General features: G+C 49.5%; 1 protein-coding gene across 2 annotated transcripts in view; it reads left to right on the top strand.

Moving 5' to 3' along the window:
* Window positions 1-19,583, top strand: part of PTPN3 (protein tyrosine phosphatase non-receptor type 3) — a 75,911-nt gene that overhangs the window by 37,000 nt on the left and 19,328 nt on the right. For both annotated transcript variants that reach the window (XM_077769842.1, XM_077769843.1), the window contains 5 exons: window positions 8,660-8,846; window positions 8,999-9,076; window positions 10,111-10,167; window positions 11,415-11,571; window positions 14,081-14,241. In XM_077769842.1, coding sequence (XP_077625968.1) covers window positions 8,660-8,846; window positions 8,999-9,076; window positions 10,111-10,167; window positions 11,415-11,571; window positions 14,081-14,241 — 640 coding nt within the window. The remainder of the gene's footprint in view (window positions 1-8,659; window positions 8,847-8,998; window positions 9,077-10,110; window positions 10,168-11,414; window positions 11,572-14,080; window positions 14,242-19,583) is intronic.

The raw sequence follows: 19,583 nt of genomic DNA, 5'->3' as shown, positions 1-19,583 counted from the left end.
TTGCACCCCCCCCCCCCCCGCCTTCCTTTTTATAAATGTGACAAACTCCCTTCACATCTCCAGGCTGGGGAAAAATGTCTCTCTGGAAGTACTGGCTTGAGTTTATTCCATAAGGTTTATCTGATTCACTTGTTCTCTTTTTGTCTTGCCTCCCAGGGAACTCAGAGCTCCCTGTTAGGTTTAATTGCATTGGCTTCCCTTAGTCCAGGTTTCTGATACAGCCCCTGCTTCCTTTCCTCCTTGCCTTATTCATGGGTCTTCTTTTTTTTCTCTCAATGATTTCACAGTTCTACCGCGTCTATACATTTTAGAGTTAGCGATCTCAAGGTTTTTGAGGTAGACATTATCATAAAGTGACATTTTAAGCTGAAGTATGATCAATGGATCAACCAACCCTTAGGAAGTTACCTGTAGGCACTGGGTCCTCATTCTGTTAAGTCCCATACTGTGCCCGAACTATAGAAACCTAATGCCTCCCGGAACAGCCCAGGATTAGCAAGAAGGCACTTGAGTTAATCTGTAAATTTGTACCACTCTAGCTGCTAGGCTTAAAGCATTAAACGCATCCTGATTGGCACCCTGATTGCATTCAAGACCTCGGCAGGTGAATTGCAAATCTCGCCTCCCACTTATGTGTGAGGTTGTCACCTCTCTGTTGTCTCTGACCGTAGCAAACATGATTTCCAGCTTATCTGTGTTCTTAACACCTCTGGTTAAATAATCCTCTGGTTGCTATTTCCTTGTCACCTGAGCTTAGATGATGTTTTTGTTGAAATGGTCAGTATCTCTTGCTCCAACTTGCAACTCCGTTGACGCCGACATTGTGGAAGGGTGTGAGTTCCTTTGTGGGACCTCATGGTTTTGCAAATCTAGGTATACGAGACAGGAATGCAGGCGTGCATGACTTGAGCCAGTTTGAGTCTGCGATGGGCTTCTGTAGCTTTGGGGAAAGGAGAAGGAGGGCTTAGGAAATGGACAGAGAGCTCTGGGAAGCTCAGTCACACTCCCTGTGTCAGCTCTTCCACTGTGGTGTATAGTCCCATCGCGGAATCGGGGAACATCGAGACGTCCCCCGTCCAGTGCAGTAGCCACTAGTCACGTGTGCCTATTCAGGGTTAAATTACTTAACATTTAAATTCCATTCTTCAGTCATCCAAGCCTCAAGTGCTCAAGAGCCACACATAGGTAGTGACTGCCATTCCAGACAGCACAGACAGAGCATCTCAATCATCACAGAGAGTGCTGTTGACAGTACTTCTCAGTGCTGGGTAGAAGGACACGGATTGTGTCCAGTGGGGTGTGGACATTTTAAAGGGCTGCATGCAGGGGCGCCTGGGTGGCTTAGTCGGTTAAGCGTCCGACTTTCGCTTAGGTCATGATCTCGCGGTTCGCGGGTTCGAGCCCCGCGTCGGGCTCTGTGCTGACTGCCAGCTCAGAGCCTGGAGCCTGTTTCAGTCTGTGACTCCCTCTCTCTCTGACCCTCCCCTGCTCGCGCTGTCTCTCTCTCTCTCTCCTAGAAATAAATAAAACATTTTAAAAAATAAATAAATAAAGGGCTGCATGCATGGCTGAGTGCAGCAGCATAACGAATGTACCTTCTGCTGCTCCCCGAGGGGACGTCAAGGGCAGTTAGGCAAGTCTTTGCCTTAAGAGGCCTCCGAGCCGGCCGGCAAATAGCACATGGTCAGCCTTCCTCATTGCATCTCCTGCCACTTTGGTGAAAGGGAAGTTTGGGGAAGTGTCTGAAGCCCACATCAGGTTTTCCTCCTGTGGTCTGCCACCATGTCATGGACTCGTGCAGAAGCTGGACCCTCACAGTCCAGCACAGGAGTCCCTGGCCACGTAGGGCTGTTTAAATTTACGTTCATTAGTTAGATTCAAAATTCACTCCCTTAAAGTCCTGTTTGACTCGAGTAATTTCGGGCCCTGCGCACCCGTAAACATGGCACATCACTTCTTTCTGAAAGTCTTCCAGGAGACCTCATAAGATGGGTCATCCCCGGGGCACTTTTTTCATTGCAGCTTAATGTCAAAAGCAGCAGACAGTGACTCAAAGGCAGCCTTCCTTGTTGCAGCTGCGCGCCAGGAGACGTCTCCTAGAGTTAAGTTAGTGGCTCTGTGTTGTGAGGGGGGTGAGCAGCTGAAAATGGCACCCCTGCCACCCCAGGGAGGGGATCCCTTCCTACTGGCAGAGCCAGCTGCACCCCTACCCCAAGAGTCTGGGACCCCCCACTGCCCAAGGCGAGCAGGAAAGTCTAGTCCCTACTCTGTGAGAATAAAACAACAACTTATAGTGGCTACTTGAATTTTTGCAAGGTGTTGAAGAAACGTTTGACATGTTTTATACAGCCCATTTGTGTTAAGAGGCAAAAAGAAGTATTCTGTCGGAGAAATCAGATGAATAATATCACAGTCAGTAAGTACGGAGGGTTCCTTGTAGAAAGGGGAAGTAAGCGTAACGTTCTGTACCCATGTAAACAAGAAGAAGAAAGAGAGAGGAAGAAAAAGAGCAGATAGACTTTGGCTCTAAACCCAGGGTGGTGCGGCTCAGGCTCTCTGCGCATTATCTTAGTGGGTGAGTCACTCCCCGGGTTGTTCCGTATTTATAGCAGCCCAGCAAAGTTGATGATTATAGTTATGAATCCTTGGCAGTTTGCTTTGTGCCCGAGTCAGCTGTAGTCTTCTGTTGCTCCCAGGTTTCTCTCAGCCATTCCGTGTCCCTTTGCTTGCTTCAGAGCGAAGGTCGAAATCTGCAGAAAAGGAAGTTTCCTCCATGGCAAAAAAAATAAAAAAATTAAAAAAACAACTTACCATTCCCTACCACCCAGAAAATGTGGGAGGGGAATCTCTCTAAAGGAAAAGTGACTTTGCAGAGCAGAGGTTAAAAACAACTTCTGGAGGGGTGCTNAAGCTTTGAGGCACCTGGGTGGCTCAGTTGGTTGAGTGTCCGACTTGAGCTCAGGTCATGATCTCATGGTTGGTGAGTTCGAACCCTGCATCAGGTCCTATGCCAAGAGCTCAGAGCCTGGAGCCAGCTTCAGATTCTATGTCTCCCTCTCTCTCTCCCCTCCTCTGCTCATGCTCTGTCTCTCCCTCTCTTTCAAAAAATAATAAATACACATAAAACATTTTTAATAAATAAGCATTTAAAACAAACTTCTGTGCGCTGAGTGGGGCTCTGGGAATGCCTCCCTGCAGGCACATCGGCAGTGCAGGAATGCCCTCGCCCCTGTCACCCAGTCGCCCCATTGGGGATGGGGAGCTCTCCTGCAGCGTGGCAGCCCCTTCTGGTGTTGGATAGCCTGGTTGTCCAGACTGTGCAGGGAATGTGTCCTTGACGCTGACCCAGCATGAGCAGTGCCGTCCACAGATCGCTGCCTGGAGCTCCCTTTCTGATTCTTCCCGTCTACTCTCCTTTAAATTAATCAATTCCAGTCCTGTTAGCCGCTCTCCAGCCCTCAGCCCGCTAGTCACTGTTCTCCGAGCACATCAGTCCTACGCTAGCCGGGGGCACCCGATCCGTGTGCGTCTAAGGGCCTCTGTGGGAGGAGGCCAGCCAGCAACAGGTCTGCCTCAGCAGTTCTGTGTTCGTCTTCCCTGCACGTTGCCGGTCCTCACCTGGCGGCTGTCCATGTGCGTGTGGACGTATGACCGATACTTTAAAACCCCAGGGACGCCAGTGTCCACACATCATCTCCCTGTCCGACCTGTGGCTCCCCCTGTGACTTGGGGAGCCCAGCCACATGGGCACCCTGTTTGCACCCACTGGAAACTTCGGTCATCTTAGACTCCTTCCCTTCCCCCTTCCTCAGCTAGGTTCTCACCTTGGTCATCTTCCCCTATGCCGAACATCTCTTGAATTGGAGCCCTCCGCCATCCCGCTGCACTGCCCGTGTTCAGCCCCCGCCGTCTGTCACAGAGACCGTCGCGATAGCGCCCTCAGTGTCCTGCGGGCTATGATTCCCCTCCTTCACGAGGCTGGGAGCCTTATTTTTGTGAAGTTTGTGCCCGAGCACGTCACTTCCCTGTGCGCTTTCAGAATTTCATGCCTTTGCATGTGCTGCTGTCTTGTCTTTTTGGTGTTATTCGTATTCAGCTGCGACGGCCTTCTCCTTCCCTCAGACCCTTACTAATTCGCCTTTCAGACTCCATGTCCAGTCCCCCCTCCCCTGTGAAGGCTCCCCTGGCCTCCCACTACAGCCCCGACAGCTGAAGCATCTCCATTACAACACGATGCGAGTATTTGGTTGGTTTTCCACTTCTGTGTCTTCTCTCTAACTAGACAGTGAGCTCTTTGAGGGAGGAGGCATAGTGCCCCCTTCACCTTCGCTCGCAGACCTGGCGCAGTGCCTGGCGCTTAGGCCCTATCCCGTGGCCGTTCGTGTGGTTGGACAGATGGTTATGTGACAGGCTCCAATGTTGTCGCGGTGGGATGCCCCCCGCCACCTCCCCGTTAGGCACCCATATCCTATGCACAGCATCACGTGGGGTCTGTATCAGAGAAGAAATCAAATGGATCAACTGTGCCGAGTTCAGGTTAACCGTCACCTGTGAGCACAGCCGGGTGGTCGGTGCTACCGCAGGGCCTCTGTCAGGAGACTCTCATCAGAGAACTAAAGCACGAATTAACTGAATTTTAACAAGTGCCTTCTTGCCTTTGAGATGTCTTAATACCTGAGGGGGCAGCCCGGGCTGGGGGACAGACGCATAGCCCGCGATTTCATCAGTGAAGAAATACAGGGCCCAGAAGGGAACACAGCTGTACCAGAGTCGCTGAGCCCCATCAGCAGTTTCTTGAGTTTAGTTTTGATCTTGGGCCCTTGGCATCTATTACAGAGATAAGGGTATCAAGGGAAGAAATGTCCGTATCATAAAAACCCACCCTTGAGAAGAGTACTCCGTTATTCAACAAATCTGATGTAAAGATAAGATCATGTAAAGATTTTCTCCAGGAATTTTATTCAAAAGACACACTGCCCTGGCAGTGAGCTGGTATCCTTTCTTCCAGCCCCTTCATAACTCCCGTTTGGGCCGCAGCTCAGGAGGATCAGCATCTCCCCGGAAACGCGGACGTTGCCCGCCCCCCCCCAAGCCTGCTGAATCAGAGTCTGCATTTTAACCAGAACCTCGGGGGGCTCGTGCGATTGTGATACTCTCGGCAGCTCTGAGCTCACAGGGGCTGAGAACTAGGTAGCCCATCTTTTCACCTCCGCTCCCAGCTGACCGGGTGAATTCTGTGCTCTTCTCGAGTAATCCAGTCAGTCCCGGGGACTTGAGTAAAGTGGTTTTCTTCTTCATTCCCTTGGCATCTTACCCGCGCACCCGCTGCATGCCCGGCCGAGTGTTATGTGCACTAAGAGAAGAAAAGAATGAGGACGAAGGTCTCTCCCGACCTCAAGAAGCTCCTCGACTCCAGAGAGAGACGTGACACCAGATGGCCCCGGTTCTGTCCCACCACCGTAGCGTACGCCTCCTCACCATAGCCCAGTTAGAGCTGGGAAGCCCTCCGTGGAACACTGTTTTGCTCGCCCTAACAGGCTTGGGGGTGGACGTCCTTGTCCTTTTGCAGAGTGTACGGGAGAGCGGTATAAGGCGTCACACAGGAGTCTTTCGTGGGCAGTTTTAATTTCTTTCATGCTGGTGCTGTCCTGAGAAGTGAATTCTGCCATGGCTTTTGTTTCTGATACGTGTCCATGGCATTGACAGTTCTGAAGCCTCTGGCTCCTGAGGGTGAATACCCTTTGGTCTGCCTGTCAGCCAGTCTGTCCCTGCCCCCTCTGCCCTCAGGGAGCTGAAGGTGTCCGTCCCTCCCAGACTGTTCTGGCTCTCAGACAACAGTGACAGTCTCCTCCCTGTCCCCCTTCCTGCCTCAGGGACAGACCTCTTCTGTCCCCTCCCTCCCCAGTTATTGGCTTCATCAGCTCACACTGTCTTCTCGGCTCGGCTCATCCTACCCGTTACTTCACTCCTTTCCCTGGAACNCAGCTCCCTCGTCCCTCCTCACCCACAGGGCTCCCCCTCAGTAGCACCTCACATCCTGCCCCAAGGAGGGAGGAAACCCGCTTGGTTTGGCGTCTTCACTCCTGGCTTCCGTGTGCTGTATCCAGCTGCCACCTTCTCGTTGTTTCTCGTTTGATGTCCTCCTCACCATCTGTCTGTCCATCCTCCACGCTGAGCAGAACGTTACTGCAGCCTACAGGGAACGTCTGTACATAGTTGATCAGCCAAAAAAATTGTCATATGTTTAATAAATTGCTCTCTAAAAGTAACCTCCATCCCTACTTAGAAAATAGGATTGGGCACATAATGACTTTGAATATATTATTTTTAGCACTGTGGGCTGTGTTAGGTAGACGGTTACATTCTATACTGAAAAAGAAAAATACTTTAAAACTTTATATGATGCAAGCCACACACTCAAAATATAGAAATTAAACATAATGAATATAAAATTAGAATTTTACTGAAATTAGTCTGTTCTCTTCTGCTTTGTCACCTTGCTCTTCTGGTTTTTTGTTTATATGCCCTTCACCCTTTCTGACTGTCACCTTCTAGAGTCTTCCAAACGTTTGAGGAGTGTATGCTATTTGCAACTTCATATTAAAGGTTCAGCTCCACCCCTAGAACTGGAAATAGTGTTTCCTAAACCGGGTTTGGCTCCATTTTTGTCCAGCAGCTGACAAGCAGTTGCCCTTCTTGCCACTAGGGGGTGCCCTTGTAAACGTTAAACTGGCTGAGTTACCCTACTTGGGGGGGGATTTTTTTTAAGCTTTAATTAAAGTCTCTTTCATTTCAGTCTGAAAAATCTACCACTGGAATACAGCTCCACGTCCAAAATATCCTGTGTCTGAGATGCCCTCACATCCATAACACCCTCCCCTCACCCAGCAACTTGAAAGCCATAAGGCCAAAGTCTTCTCTTGCACATAGCTGTTATTTCTGTCACTGAATTTTTATATTCACATAAGTTGAGATGGTGAAGTATTGTGTGACTATGACACAGATTTTAAATTTAAAGTAGGATCATTTGAACTTGCTAGGGAACAGAGGAGCCCTACTTTGATGGAAAATCCACAGAGAAGGGTCTGAGAGAAAACTTTGGTGAGAGACAGCAGGACCCGTCTTTTCTGTACCCCGTGCCACTGAGTGCTTTGTCTCCTCACCTCTCTCATGACTTAGGTCTGAATGTGGTTAGACTGTGGCAGAGTCTGTAGAAGGTAAGGAAAACCCTATGTCCCATAGGACATAGGCATCTCTTGCGAGGCGTGTGGCTTGCAGGGGGATAGTGTGGGTGTGCATGATGCACAGAAGTCAAGTGTCCTGCATGGTGACAGCTGAGATGGTTACTCCCTGTGGACCTGTGAGCTTAGAGAGGTGATGGCGGGGAAGAGGGAGATTTAAGAGAAGAGCTGGCATGGCCTGGAAAAGAAAGAGATGTCCGGGGACCCAGGTCTGCCAGATTCTGAATGTTAAGTGAGGGGAAAGCTATGTGTCTTTGGGCAAGTCAGTCAGCCTCTCTAGACCGGTTTCTTTTTTATTTATTTTTTTATATAGTTTATTGTCAACTTGGTTTCCAGATAACGCTCATCCCAACAAGTGCCCTCCTCCATGCTCATCGCCCATTTTCCCCCCTCCCCCACTCCCGTCAACCCACAGTTTGTTCTCAGTATTTAAGAGCCTCTCATGGTTTGCCTCCTTCCCTCTCTGTAACTATTTTTCCCCTGCCCCTCCCCCATGGTCCTCTGTTAAGTTTTTCCTGTTCCACTTACGAGTGAAAACATATGGTAGCTGTCCTCTGCCTGACTTATTTCACTTAGCATAACACCCTCGAGTTCCATCCACGTTGCTATAAATTAGACCAGTTTCTTCATCTGTGAAATGGGAGTTGGACCAGAGGCCTGCAGAGGTCTGTTCGATTCTAGTAGTCTATAGCTCTCTAAGACAGCACCGTCCAGGAGAACTTCCTGTGATGACAGAAATGTTCTGTAACTGTGCTGTCCAAGCCACCAGCCACATGTGGCGCTTGAGCAATTTTGAGATGTGACTGGTACACCCACGGAACTTCCAGATCTTCATTTTAATTTGAATAGCCACAGGTGACTGGTGGCTACCATATTGGGTAGTGAAGCTCTAAGACACAGGAGGACGTTTATTGGAGAAAAAAGAAAGTATCATCTCATTGTAGACAATTAACGAAGGTCACAGGCAAATAATGCAAATTAGGATCAATATAAATTGTCTCAAATGTGCAACATTAGTCCCATTTTTGAGGGGTAGCCAAGAGTCCGACTGAAGCAGAGCTAATAGGAGGAATGAGGTGGAAGGAGAAAGCTTTCAGAAGGAATGGAGACGTGCATCTGACTAAGCCACCTTCTAAAGCAGCTGGGAAAAGAGCTGAGTTTTAGCAGCTCCTGGGTCTTCCCTCCCCTCCTGCCCCTGATCCCCAAAACTAAAGGTGATGGTATTTAGGCCAGATAAGGGCAAGGGCGGCCAGTGGACCCCAGGTGGGCCAGACCCGTGGAGTTGACCTTTGGAGCTCTTCTGAGGGTGCAGGAGTTCATGATAGCCCTGGGATGCCAGGCCCCCATAGTCAGTAATGCTTGCTCTGCTCAAATGTTATTCCCGTTATTAAGATATCTCCTCCTTCCCCATAATGAAGGAGTATATCCGAGAACAATCCAGCACAAAGCTGCCTGACCCAGAAGTCATCCAGTTCTGTGTCTCCATCTTCAAATGCTCCAGGCTCCTGCTCCCCAGATGGCGTCGATCAGCAGTTCATAGAGGCCTTCCACAGTGTGACCAAAGGGGGCTCCACAGAGGACTCCAGCCAGTACTACTGTGACAAGGTGTGTGAGCGCGGGCCCTGTGAGCATCTAGCCTTCCCCGTGCTCAGGCACCTCACGGGCGGGTTAAGCAGTTAGGACTAAAAGAAAATATCTCCTCACCACCAACTGGAGAGACAAGTAACACAATCCATCATTTTCGCAACGTTTTCTAGAACGATAATGGCGACGGCTACCTGGTTTTGATCCGCATCACGCCAGACGAAGACGGAAAGTTTGGATTTAATCTTAAGGTATGTTGTATATCTTTGTAAGGAAGTTGTATGCTGTGACACAATCTCTAGATGGCTTTTAAACTCCCCTGAGGAGTGTGCCACATGCCTCAGTCTAAATTAAGGAAATTGGTTCAGTCTTCAGAATTCAGGAGTTTTTTAATATGGCCATAGAGCTGCCTCACACCAAGGGCCTACTCCGTTCTTGGTGTTTGCTGTGTGCTTCTTTATAGCACCTTAGAGAGTTCTTACAGTCAGTGAAATTGGCATTTTTAAACCCATATTATAAATGCGTATGCTGAGGCTCAGAGTTGGCACACAGTTGGCAAGTAGATCTACCTCTAGAAAAGAGGTTCTTCAGGGAACCTGTCAACATCACTAAAGCCAGTGAGAGAGAATAACAGTTCAATTTGGAGGGACAGTTACAGGGCCTTCCCCCATCTCTGCCTGCTTTTAGGCCGTGTCTGCAAACTTTGGCCCACAAGCCACATCCCATCTGTTTTTGCAAATAAAGTTTTATTGGAACACGGACACAACCCATTCCTTTACAAATGACGTGCAGCTATTTCGACACTCCAGCAGAGTTGAACAGTTGTGACAGAGGCCTCTCTCCCATACCTAAAGTATTTACCTCCTGGCCCTTCACAAAGCTGACTAACTAACCCCTGCTCTGGAGCAGGATCAGGGCAGGTGGTCTCAGCTGCCAGCAGGCACCCCCTCCCTGGACCCCAGCACCCTGCGGAGGACCTGCCCTCACAGCCTGTGACTGTTTCTACGGCTTCTCTCTGCTACTCAGAAAGCTCCCTTTCCAAAAGCACTTCAAGGCTGTGTGTTCAGAGTCCTCTGGGAATGTTTGCATTTTTTAACAGGAAGCACATCTGAGCACATCTTGAGTCNGGGCCTTGTCTTCTGAAAGGGCGCCAAGGCCTGGGATTAGAGTAGGTTAAAGTGAAATACGAGCCCCCCTTGTGTCAGAGATCTCTGCAGGTCTTTGTTGCGATGAGCTATTCATGCGTTGTTGTGTTTGTTTGTTTTTTTATTTAACACGTTTATAGGGAGGAGTGGATCAAAAGATGCCTCTTGTGGTATCAAGGATAAACCCAGAGTCACCTGTAAGTGAACACATTTTATTATTTCCTGTATGTTTTTTTCTGTTGAATCTAACATTTCTATTTCTGTGTCCTGTTTCTTTACCAGCAACAGAGAGTGTGTGTAAATACATGCATATAGATGGAAAGAAAGAATGGAACCCATGTTTTTTCCAGAACTTTGCTGGTCACGTGGCACCAGCATCACCTGCGTTAACTCATTAGACATGCAGGATCTCAGGCCCCACCCCAGACCTCCTAAACCAGAGTCTGCATTTTTGCCAAGATCTCTGGGTGATCAGTGGGCACATTAAAATGTAGAAGTACTCTCAAGAAAAGGAAACTGAGGCACAGAGTTTGCTGCCCTGCTCACTTCTGGGCATGTGGACCCACCGTCCCCCACCACCATCTGCCCTCTGCCTTCTGTCTAGGCTTCCTCAGGAGACCATTTGCTTTTTTTCTAGAGTAGGGCACACCAGAGAGCCACTGCTGTCCTAAGAAGGTACCAGTTGAGGGGATTTACTCTTTTTTTTTTTTAGTGTTTGTTTATATTTGGGAGGGAGGGAGGCAGAGAGAGAGAGAGAGACACACACACATAAACCGAGGCAGGCTCCCGGCTCTGAGCTGTCAGCACAGAGCCCAACATGGGGCTTGAACTCACAAGCTGCGAGATCATGACCTGAGCTGAAATCTGCCGCTTCATCGACTGAGCCAGCCAGGCGCCCTTGGAGGTTTTACTCCTAAGTGGTCCTTAAGGCTGTAGTTTACTTTTTCTTCCTGCTTATGGCCTCTTTGAATTGAGAGGGCCTCCATTCCTACACTATTCAGTGCACTGTTTCTCTGCGTGCGGGTTTCTGCCTTTGGTGTCATGCTCACGACACAGGCTTTCTCCACTGCAAGACAGACCAACGCTTTTGGCTGGCAGATCATTTTCTAGCAGCACATCGAGAAAACAAAAGATCTGGAGCCTCACAGTTAGTACGTTACAGTAGCTAAGTAAAGGCTGGCTGCCATAGAGAAAAGGCGTCAGTAATTTCCGTAGCCTGATTCCAAAATGCTGTGTAGCTTACGTCGTGACCAGCACCTCTTTGGAATCCCACAGCCAGCAACCATGTCAGCCCAGCAGTGGATATAAAAATAGTGGCAGTCATCCCGAGGGCGAAGAGAACTCGAACGTGGTCTCAAGTGTTTGGGCTCTGAGAGCAGCCGCGTTCTACCCTTGAGGGTTGTGTCATGGTAACCAAAGAAACTCGCTTTTCGTCTCCACCCAGGCGGACACCTGCATTCCGAAGCTGAACGAAGGGGATCAAATTGTGTTAATCAATGGCCGGGACATCTCAGAACACACCCACGACCAAGTGGTGATGTTCATCAAAGCCAGCCGGGAGTCCCACACGCGGGAGCTGGCCCTGGTGATCAGGAGGAAAGGTAAGCGACGCCCCAGGGGATGAACCACAGGGCCTTAGCAAAGCAGGGCCTTCCCAGGCCCATTCCAGGGTTTTGAAGATGTTGAGCCTTGTAGCCAACATGGGAAAATCACGAACTTCCGCCTAACAGCCAGGATGTGGGACTTGTCACTTGAGAAATGTGAGCTCTGTCCACACGGGGCCCAGCCCCTCCTGGCCAGTCCTCTGGAGGAAGGCGGGACCCACCCACCCCCTCTGTGCAGGACCTGAGCCCTGATTCCTCCCAGGCCGGCTCCCCCACATCCTGGCCGCAGATGTTTGATTTGCTCCCCAGGCAGCAAAGGGTCAGGTTCTGTTTCAGTCAGTAAAGCAGAGTCGGGCAGGAGCCTGGCTGTCTCAGGGTGATCCCACCTCGACCTCTACTGGATTGAGGGACCTTGAGCAAGTTTCTTACCCAGTCTGTGCCTCAGTTCCCTCTGATATAAAATAAGGTGACAGTAATCACTCCATCACAGTTCTTTTGAAGATGAAATGATGCTCCTTGAAAAGCAATAGGATACTTCCTGAAACCTGGTAGGCGCTTGAAGGATGGCCTCTGTTGAATACCATTACTGTTGTTGTTGCTGTCATAAAACAGTAAGCTGAGTCCTTGAATCCTTCCGCCCCGTTCTGAAATACTGAAGGTAAATGGAGTGTGTGACTCAAAGCCCTGGCCGCACATCGGTGTTTTGGTGGCACAGGTATAGGCAGAGTCCTCCCTACCCACCCCCCCCAACCTGCTTTCATGCTGTTCCCATAAATCTCCAAGCCCAGAGCTATCCCGGGCCAGCTCTCATCCCCCCTCCTCTGTGAGGCCTTACGGATCGCTCCAGATCCCTCCCTGCCACCCCCAACTACTCCCCCATCCCCAGTGAACCACCCCCAGCCACAGCAGGTGTTCAGGACTGATAGTAGCTAATGTCTGTGTCTCACCAGAAAAGGGCCTCTCGCTGTGTAAACACTTTACATAACACTCTTGTAAGGTCAGTATGACATGGGCAAGCAGAGGTTGGGTTGCCCCTCAGCTGGTGACTGGTAAGGCTGCAAGATAGGAAACAAAGGAAGTCGCCCCAGGGGCCAGCGCGGGAGGGGACCCTCCACCAGCTGCTTTGAGAAGCTGGCGCTGGTTTGCGAGGAAGAAGATGGGTGTTTGTAGACTGTTAGAGCTAAAAGGGCAGTGCCACTGGCGGGCACTCTTGATCTCAGCTCAGGTCATGATCTCGAGTTCGTGAGTTCAAGCCCCACATCAGGTTCCATGCTGACCGCGCAGAGCCTGCTTGGAATTCTCTCCCTCTGTCTCTGCCCCTCCCCTGTTCATGCTCGCGCGCGCTCTCTCTCTCGCGCTCTCTCTCTCTCCCCCTCTCCCCCTCTCCCCCCTCCTCCCTCTTCCTCTCCCCCCCTTCTCTATCTCAAATAAAACTAAACATTTAAGTAAAAATGAATTGATAGAAAAGTAAGTAAACAGCACAGGAGTTGCAGACCAAACAGAAATCACATTCTCACAAAATAGCAGAAGAGCGACGCTTCCCTGGTCTGCGAAAGGAATGTGGTCTTTTGGACCAGAGAGATGTGGATGGACTGGATTCCTGTGTGTCCTCCCGCCTCCTCCTGCCCCCAGTAGTCTGTGACACTTTGGACACGTGAGACAACTTCCATACCCTGATAGTCGATTTCCTCATCTGTAAAATGGGGACAGTGGCAGCTGGTTCAGCATTCAGTTTGTGTGCAAATGCAAACGTTGTTTTCCTTCTCCTTTCTTGTTGTCCTGAAGGCAGTAGGGAGCCACTGAAGGCTTTTTAGTAAGGGAGTGACTTCCCTTCCTGGGTGGAAAGGGGAAAATCGGAGATGATCCCAAAGTTTCCGTCTTGGGAGATCGGAGAGGAACGTGGCGATGGACAGAAAGAGGCGTGTGAGAGTGGGCAGGAAGTTAGTGCGGGGTAGGGATGGGGGGGCTCAGTTTGTCTTTACCTGATGAGTCTGATGTGAAGGGGGAATTTGTACTGAAGAGGTAGAAGTGAACCCAGAGGAGGTGTTAGGACTGGATACATTTATTTAGGAGCCTCCGGCCTAAAAATGGCTTTGAGGGTAGAGATTGACGTGACTCTGTGGGACAGTGCTGTCATAGAGTGTCCAGGAAGGGAGTAAATGAAAGGGACCTGAGAAAGAAGCAGGGGAGGGGAGAGATGGATGGAAATAACCAGGTCGGAGAGAACATTCTTTCCCTTTCTCCTACCTTTGTCAAAAGCCTCTGAGCACAGAACACCGTCATTTAAAACTAACCAGGAAGATTAGTATGTCATTTCATATAATTAGCACTTATTGAATCATTCAAGAAATAGTGTCTTTGGTGAAAATGATTACCATGTGCTTAATCGTTTAATTAGCTGTTTTAAACCATCTGCATTCAGGTGTCATAGGTATCCAGTTTTTGAGGAAATTGATCAACGAGAGTGCGCTGCCCCTGACAGACACACTCCTTCTCGTCCTTACAGCTGTCCACTCATTCGCCGACATCAGATCTGAGGATGAACTGAGCCAGCTTTTCCCGGAGGCCGTTTTCCCCACATGTCCAGAGGGGGGAGCCACCTTGGAGGGGTCCATGGAACAGCTAAAGAAGGGCCTCGAAAGCGGGACAGTGCTAATCCAGTTCGAGGTAAGAGATTGCGAGGGCCAAGTCCCGGGCCTGGGCCTCAATGCCTCAGGGGGCTGCCCAGTGGCTGCTGAGTCACCCGAGTCCCCGGGCGGCTTGAGCTCCTGGCGGGAGCACAGGGGAGCCCACGGGCAGGGAGGCAGAGCAGGCCTGGGAAGCAGGGGCCAGGACCACAGCCTGTTGCTGAACTCTGCCTCACCCTCCTGTCTAGTAACGCTCCGTAGTCATGGAGAGTCGTGTCAGAAATCGAGGAGGAGGGACTCTGAGCCTGTTTAGCTGCCCACACAAAAGTCGAAACACACAGCAGTAGAAGGTGCTGGAAAGGCAGCGTGGGTGAGCCCCAGAGGGGTGGGGGGCCGGTCCTGACCCCAGCAGGCACCCTCTGTAGTTGGGAGCGGGTCGTGTCCTCCCATGAAGGCAGAGCGGCTGGCCTGCCCAGGTCCTCTGCAGCTGTGTGAACAGAAGTAGGAACCAAAGTCAGACCCTGTCGTCCTTCCCCGGGAGGGGCCTCTAATCACCGAATTGAGACTGTTGACAAGGCACACGCAGAGCCCTCACAGAACAGAGCGGGAGCAAAGGAGATTCGGGTTTTAAGTCCACTGTGTGACCATGACCATCCACCCGCCACAGAGTGAAAATGGGATGTGTTTATCTTCCACATTTTTTAAAAGTAGAAGAAGAGGAGTTCATGCAATAAAACAGAAGAGCACAAAGAAGCCACAAGTAGACCATTGAAAGAAAATAGGGGGCACCTGGCTAGCTCAGTCGGTAGCGCATACAACTCTTGATCTTGGGGTTGTGAGTTTAAGTCCCAGGTCAGGTGTGAATATTACTTAAAAATAAAGTCTTTAAGGGGCGCCCGGGTGGCTCAGTGGGTTAAGTGTCTGACTTCGGCTCAGGTCATGATCTCATGGCTCATGGGTTTGAGCCCCACATCAGGCTCTATGCATACAGCTCAGAGCCTGGAGCCTGCTACAGATTTTCTGTCCCCCTCTCTGCCTGTACCATGCTCGCGCTCGCACTCTCTCGCTCTCTCTCTCAAAAATAAATAAGCATTAAAAAAATTAAAAATAAAATCTTTAAGAGGTGCCTGGGTAGCTCAGTCGGTTAAGCATCTGACTCTTGATTTTGGCTCAGGCCATGATTTCACAGTTCATGAGATCAAGCCCCAAGTTAGGCTCCACTGTGACAGTGTGGAGCCCACTTGGGATTCTCTGCCTCTCTCTCTCTCTGCCCCTCCCCCACTCTTCTCTTTCTCTCAAAATAAACAAACTTTAAAATTAAAATCTTTAAAAAAAAAAGAAAGAAAGAAAGAAAATAGATCGTGATCAATAACATACACAGTCTGGATTCACAAATGAGGAAGGAGTCCCAGCTCAGATTCAAAAGCACAAGTCAGCAATGCCATTTTTCATTGGAAAGCCATAGTAAGGAAAAAGTCAACAGCAGCAAAACTAAGAAGTTTGTTTGTCAAATGCATGTGATCGCATATTGACTCAGGAAAGCGTGAGTAATGTGAACATCAAACAGGAAAGAATGCAAAGTGAAGAGCCTTAAGCAAAAGAAAGGTTTAGGATGGTATAAGGAACAGAATGTAAATAAAATACGTTATTGGAATGTAAAAATACGTGTGTGTCTGAACAACAGTAGAAAATAAAAGCCTGCAAGTAAAAGGGGATGATAATTGACCCCACCCTGAAAAACAAAGTATAACTAACTCCCTATTGTGTGGAAACAAAATCTTGGTAAGAGAGTAGGAATAATCTAATTATTTGGGTAGTTGATAGACATATAGTGAGTATCTACAAAGAGAAATAGCCCTTTTTTCCAGTGTGCTGCAAGAGGCTCTATTGGCTTAAGATTTTAAAGGAAGAAAATGCAGGGGTTATGTTCAACTCTGGCCTTGTATTGCAAAAAAGTTCAAAGTTGAAATATACATTTTAAACACTGTAAAACAACATTTTTAAACCCTCTCCAAAATAATGGAAGCAAGTAGAAGTTACAGAATATGGGTTTTATTTCATATTGGTCATTGGAGGGGGTGGGAAAGGCGGTGGGGGGGGTGGACACTGGAGGCATTCATTCATTCATTGACTGTGTATTAGGTATTTACCATGTGCCAAAACCGCTACATCAGGAGCACAGTGAGGGGAAGAGAGGATTTCTGGTCCCAAGGAGCTTACAGTCTAGTATTTGGGAGATGTATCATGAGTCCCAGAAACCGCCAAAGACCAAGGTAGGACAAGCTTTCCTTATGTAGGATGTATGTTCTATAGGGACTAGAGGTAAGGGGCTTCCAGGAGGTCCTCGGGGGTGAGAGGTGTTAAGAGAGAATAGGTGGGATTAAGTGTGGAGGGAAGGTCATTCCGAAGGTCACAGCCTGAACGGAGACTAAGCTCCTACGGTTTCAGGTGGCACAGGGCCTACCTGGCTTGAGCAATGGGACACAGAGTCCTGGGCGAGGCTCCAGGTAATGGAAGTCCTCCCAGTGCACACCGTCTGTCCCTGATAAGGTTGTCCACAAGGAGGCGCTGTCGGCCCTCAAAGAGGAACAAGAGCTTGGCTGCGGTTCTGAAACCCTGCTCCAGAAAGCACCCTCGCCACCTGCATGAGGCCTGAGGAGCTGGTTAAGGGGCCCCGCCTGCAGCTGCTGCGTCAGCCCTACTCGGTGTTGCTACTCCTGGGTACTCTTCACAAGATTCGCAGGAGGTTTTAATGCACAAGGTGACCCAGGGGACGACAGAGTAGAGACCGCACCACTGTTCCCCACCTGAAGTCTCCTCTTTAGAGTGCATAGTTGGACTATAGCACAAGGAACAGAGAACACAGAAATCTTAGGGTTAGAGCTTAGTATCTACATGTCATTTAGTTCATACATTTCCTAGAAACTGAGAAGGGCCATCTTTTTAACTCCTATCTTTTGCGGAGCAGAGAACCCCAGAGCTGCTCTGTGATGGAGCTGGGGGGTACATGGAGGCCTGCCTCTTCGGTCTCCCCACACTGCCCCCCAAGGAACCCTAGAGTATGGGAGGTAATGTAACAGTCCCGGTGATAGAAGGGGAAGATGTTTCCCACAGCTGCTAGAGTGGAGGAACGCTCAAGGAAGCCAGATCAGACAGGAAGCCACGACAAAGGGAAACCTTTAATTGAGCACTTAGTATGTGGCATGTGCTTTAAGCACCCCACCTCACAGAGCCGTTATCCCCACTGTGTGGCTGAAGGATCAGATCTCTGCTTAGCGCACAGTAAACAGTTCAGCCTGATTGGAACCCGACAGGCTTGCTCAGGAGGTTGTTCTCTGAACAGCTATACAACCTTTGGAAACAGCAAAGTGCTGTCTGTGTGTGGGAGCAGTTAGTCCTATAGAATGGCGTCGGAGCTAGAAAAGATCTGAGAAGCAATCTAGCCACACAGAGCCAGACTTTAAATCCTGGTTCCGCCGCTCACTTCCTGTGTGACTTCACCTCTCTGTTCCCTCTACTTCCCCAGCTATAAACTCGGTATCTCACGGGTTGTTTGTAAGCATCCAGTGAGATAAACGCTCAATGCATTGTTTAACACATGCTAAGAATGCAATAAAAAGTAACAACTATTATTCTTTCTCAAAAAACATGCTCAGTCTCCACACAGGAAGTGGCAGTATCTGCTGAGCTTAGAATGCTGGGGTGTCTCACTCCAGAGTCTTGGCTGTTCTGGTTTTTCCACCTGTTCCTCCGGCACCATCGGCATGTCTGATGGGGGCTGTGCTCTGGACTGGAGTGGAAAGGGGAGGCTGGTCCCTAGCCGGTGCCCGTGCCCCACACTCCATGTTGCCAAAGGCCTGCCCTGGGGGAGCCGGGCCATGGATGGAATCCCTCTTCTGAAGGCTAGCTGGTTTTCAGCAAAGCTTGTTTTGAAGATTCTTTTTCATTAGGGGAATTTCCCATCCCTCCCATGGCTTTCGGTAAACAATTGCTAATGTGTTCCAGAGAGTATGTGGTCCCAGCTGCAATAAAATCACACTTAATAATAATTAGCATTTCTGTAGCACTTTGGAATTTGCCAAGTGTATTTCACATATGTCGTCTCTGTTGATTCTCACAACTTTAGGATCACGCCTTTGTAGACGGAGAAAATCAGACTCCGGGGATGGGGACTTGCCTCGTGTCAAATAGCTGGTTGTTGGATAGAGGTTGGATTAGAATCTGTGTTAAAGTCTAGTTAGTGTCAGAACTCACCATTGCCGGGCGCCGCCCAGCTGCTCACCCAGCCCCCAGTGTGAGCCCTTCCCTCCGTGAGCTACTCCGCATGAGCTACTCCACATGAGCAGATACTCCATGTGAACAGATTGGCATCGAACTGCCTGAGTGCTCTACCTGGTTGAGCCAACGTAGGGCATCGCTCTGTCTCACATAAAGGAGAGGATTTGGGGTTTGCATTGCTCCCAGTCTTTTACCACCTCCAGGATGCCCTTGCATTAAGGAACTCATTAAGTCTGCCCCCGGTTCATTCCTTCCTGAAGGAAATGTGTGGCTCATTTCATGCTTTCCCTGAGCTGGCCTTTCTGCTGAAGCAAGGCAAAGGGTGTTCCTAGGGAACCAGCTTCCCGGCAAAGGACCCCGGTGCCCATCCTCATCACGTGACCAGGTGACTTGCAATTTCCCCGCCTCCTTGTGCAGTTAAGACTTCTTCGGGGACTTTTGGGGTGAGGCTGGTAGGAAATGAGCATCTTTCCCCTGGCCCTCTCCGCACTGGGAAGGGCAGAGTCTCCGACATTCTGCCGGAGACCAGAGACCGTGTCCAGCCAGACACCCCACCCATCCCACTCCAGCACCTTCCTCCCCTACCAAAGCCAGAAGCCGTCTTTCTCTCTCTCCTGACCCTTTTGTCCTGAACTCCGTCCTACGTCGCCCTTATAGGAAACATCCACTGGTGTCAAAACAAGTGACTCACCGGCCCCCATGATTACTATAAAAGTTGCTTTGGAAGGGCCAAGGGAGCTGAAGACTTAATGAGACATTTAAATAGACACACATAGAAATTAGTGAAGGCAATTATACCTTCAAGATTAGAATTCATACCTTAAAAAAAGCATTTAAGAATTTTTCTAGATAGTTTTTTTTTCTTTAACGAAAGTGTTCTGTAATGTGTGAAATAGCAGGAGCGAGTGTGAGTGAGGACTTTACATTTCAAATGCTGGAAGCCCATTTAAAAGAAGGGGCACCCCAGCTCGTTATCATGTATTTAGCAATGAAAGGGACTTGAAAGAATACTTGATCGCAAAGGGTGGGATCTGCATCTGGGACTGTGCATTTAAAGTAGCCCTACTGGGGGGGCACTTGGGGGGCTCAGTCAGCTGGGCGTCC

The sequence above is a fragment of the Crocuta crocuta genome, unplaced genomic scaffold (genome assembly GCF_008692635.1).
Source record: "Crocuta crocuta isolate KB4526 unplaced genomic scaffold, BGI_CrCroc_1.0 scaffold95, whole genome shotgun sequence".
Classification (NCBI taxonomy): domain Eukaryota; kingdom Metazoa; phylum Chordata; class Mammalia; order Carnivora; family Hyaenidae; genus Crocuta; species Crocuta crocuta.
Note: the sequence above shows the minus strand (reverse complement) of the source record. Positions and strands in the feature narration are given on the sequence as shown.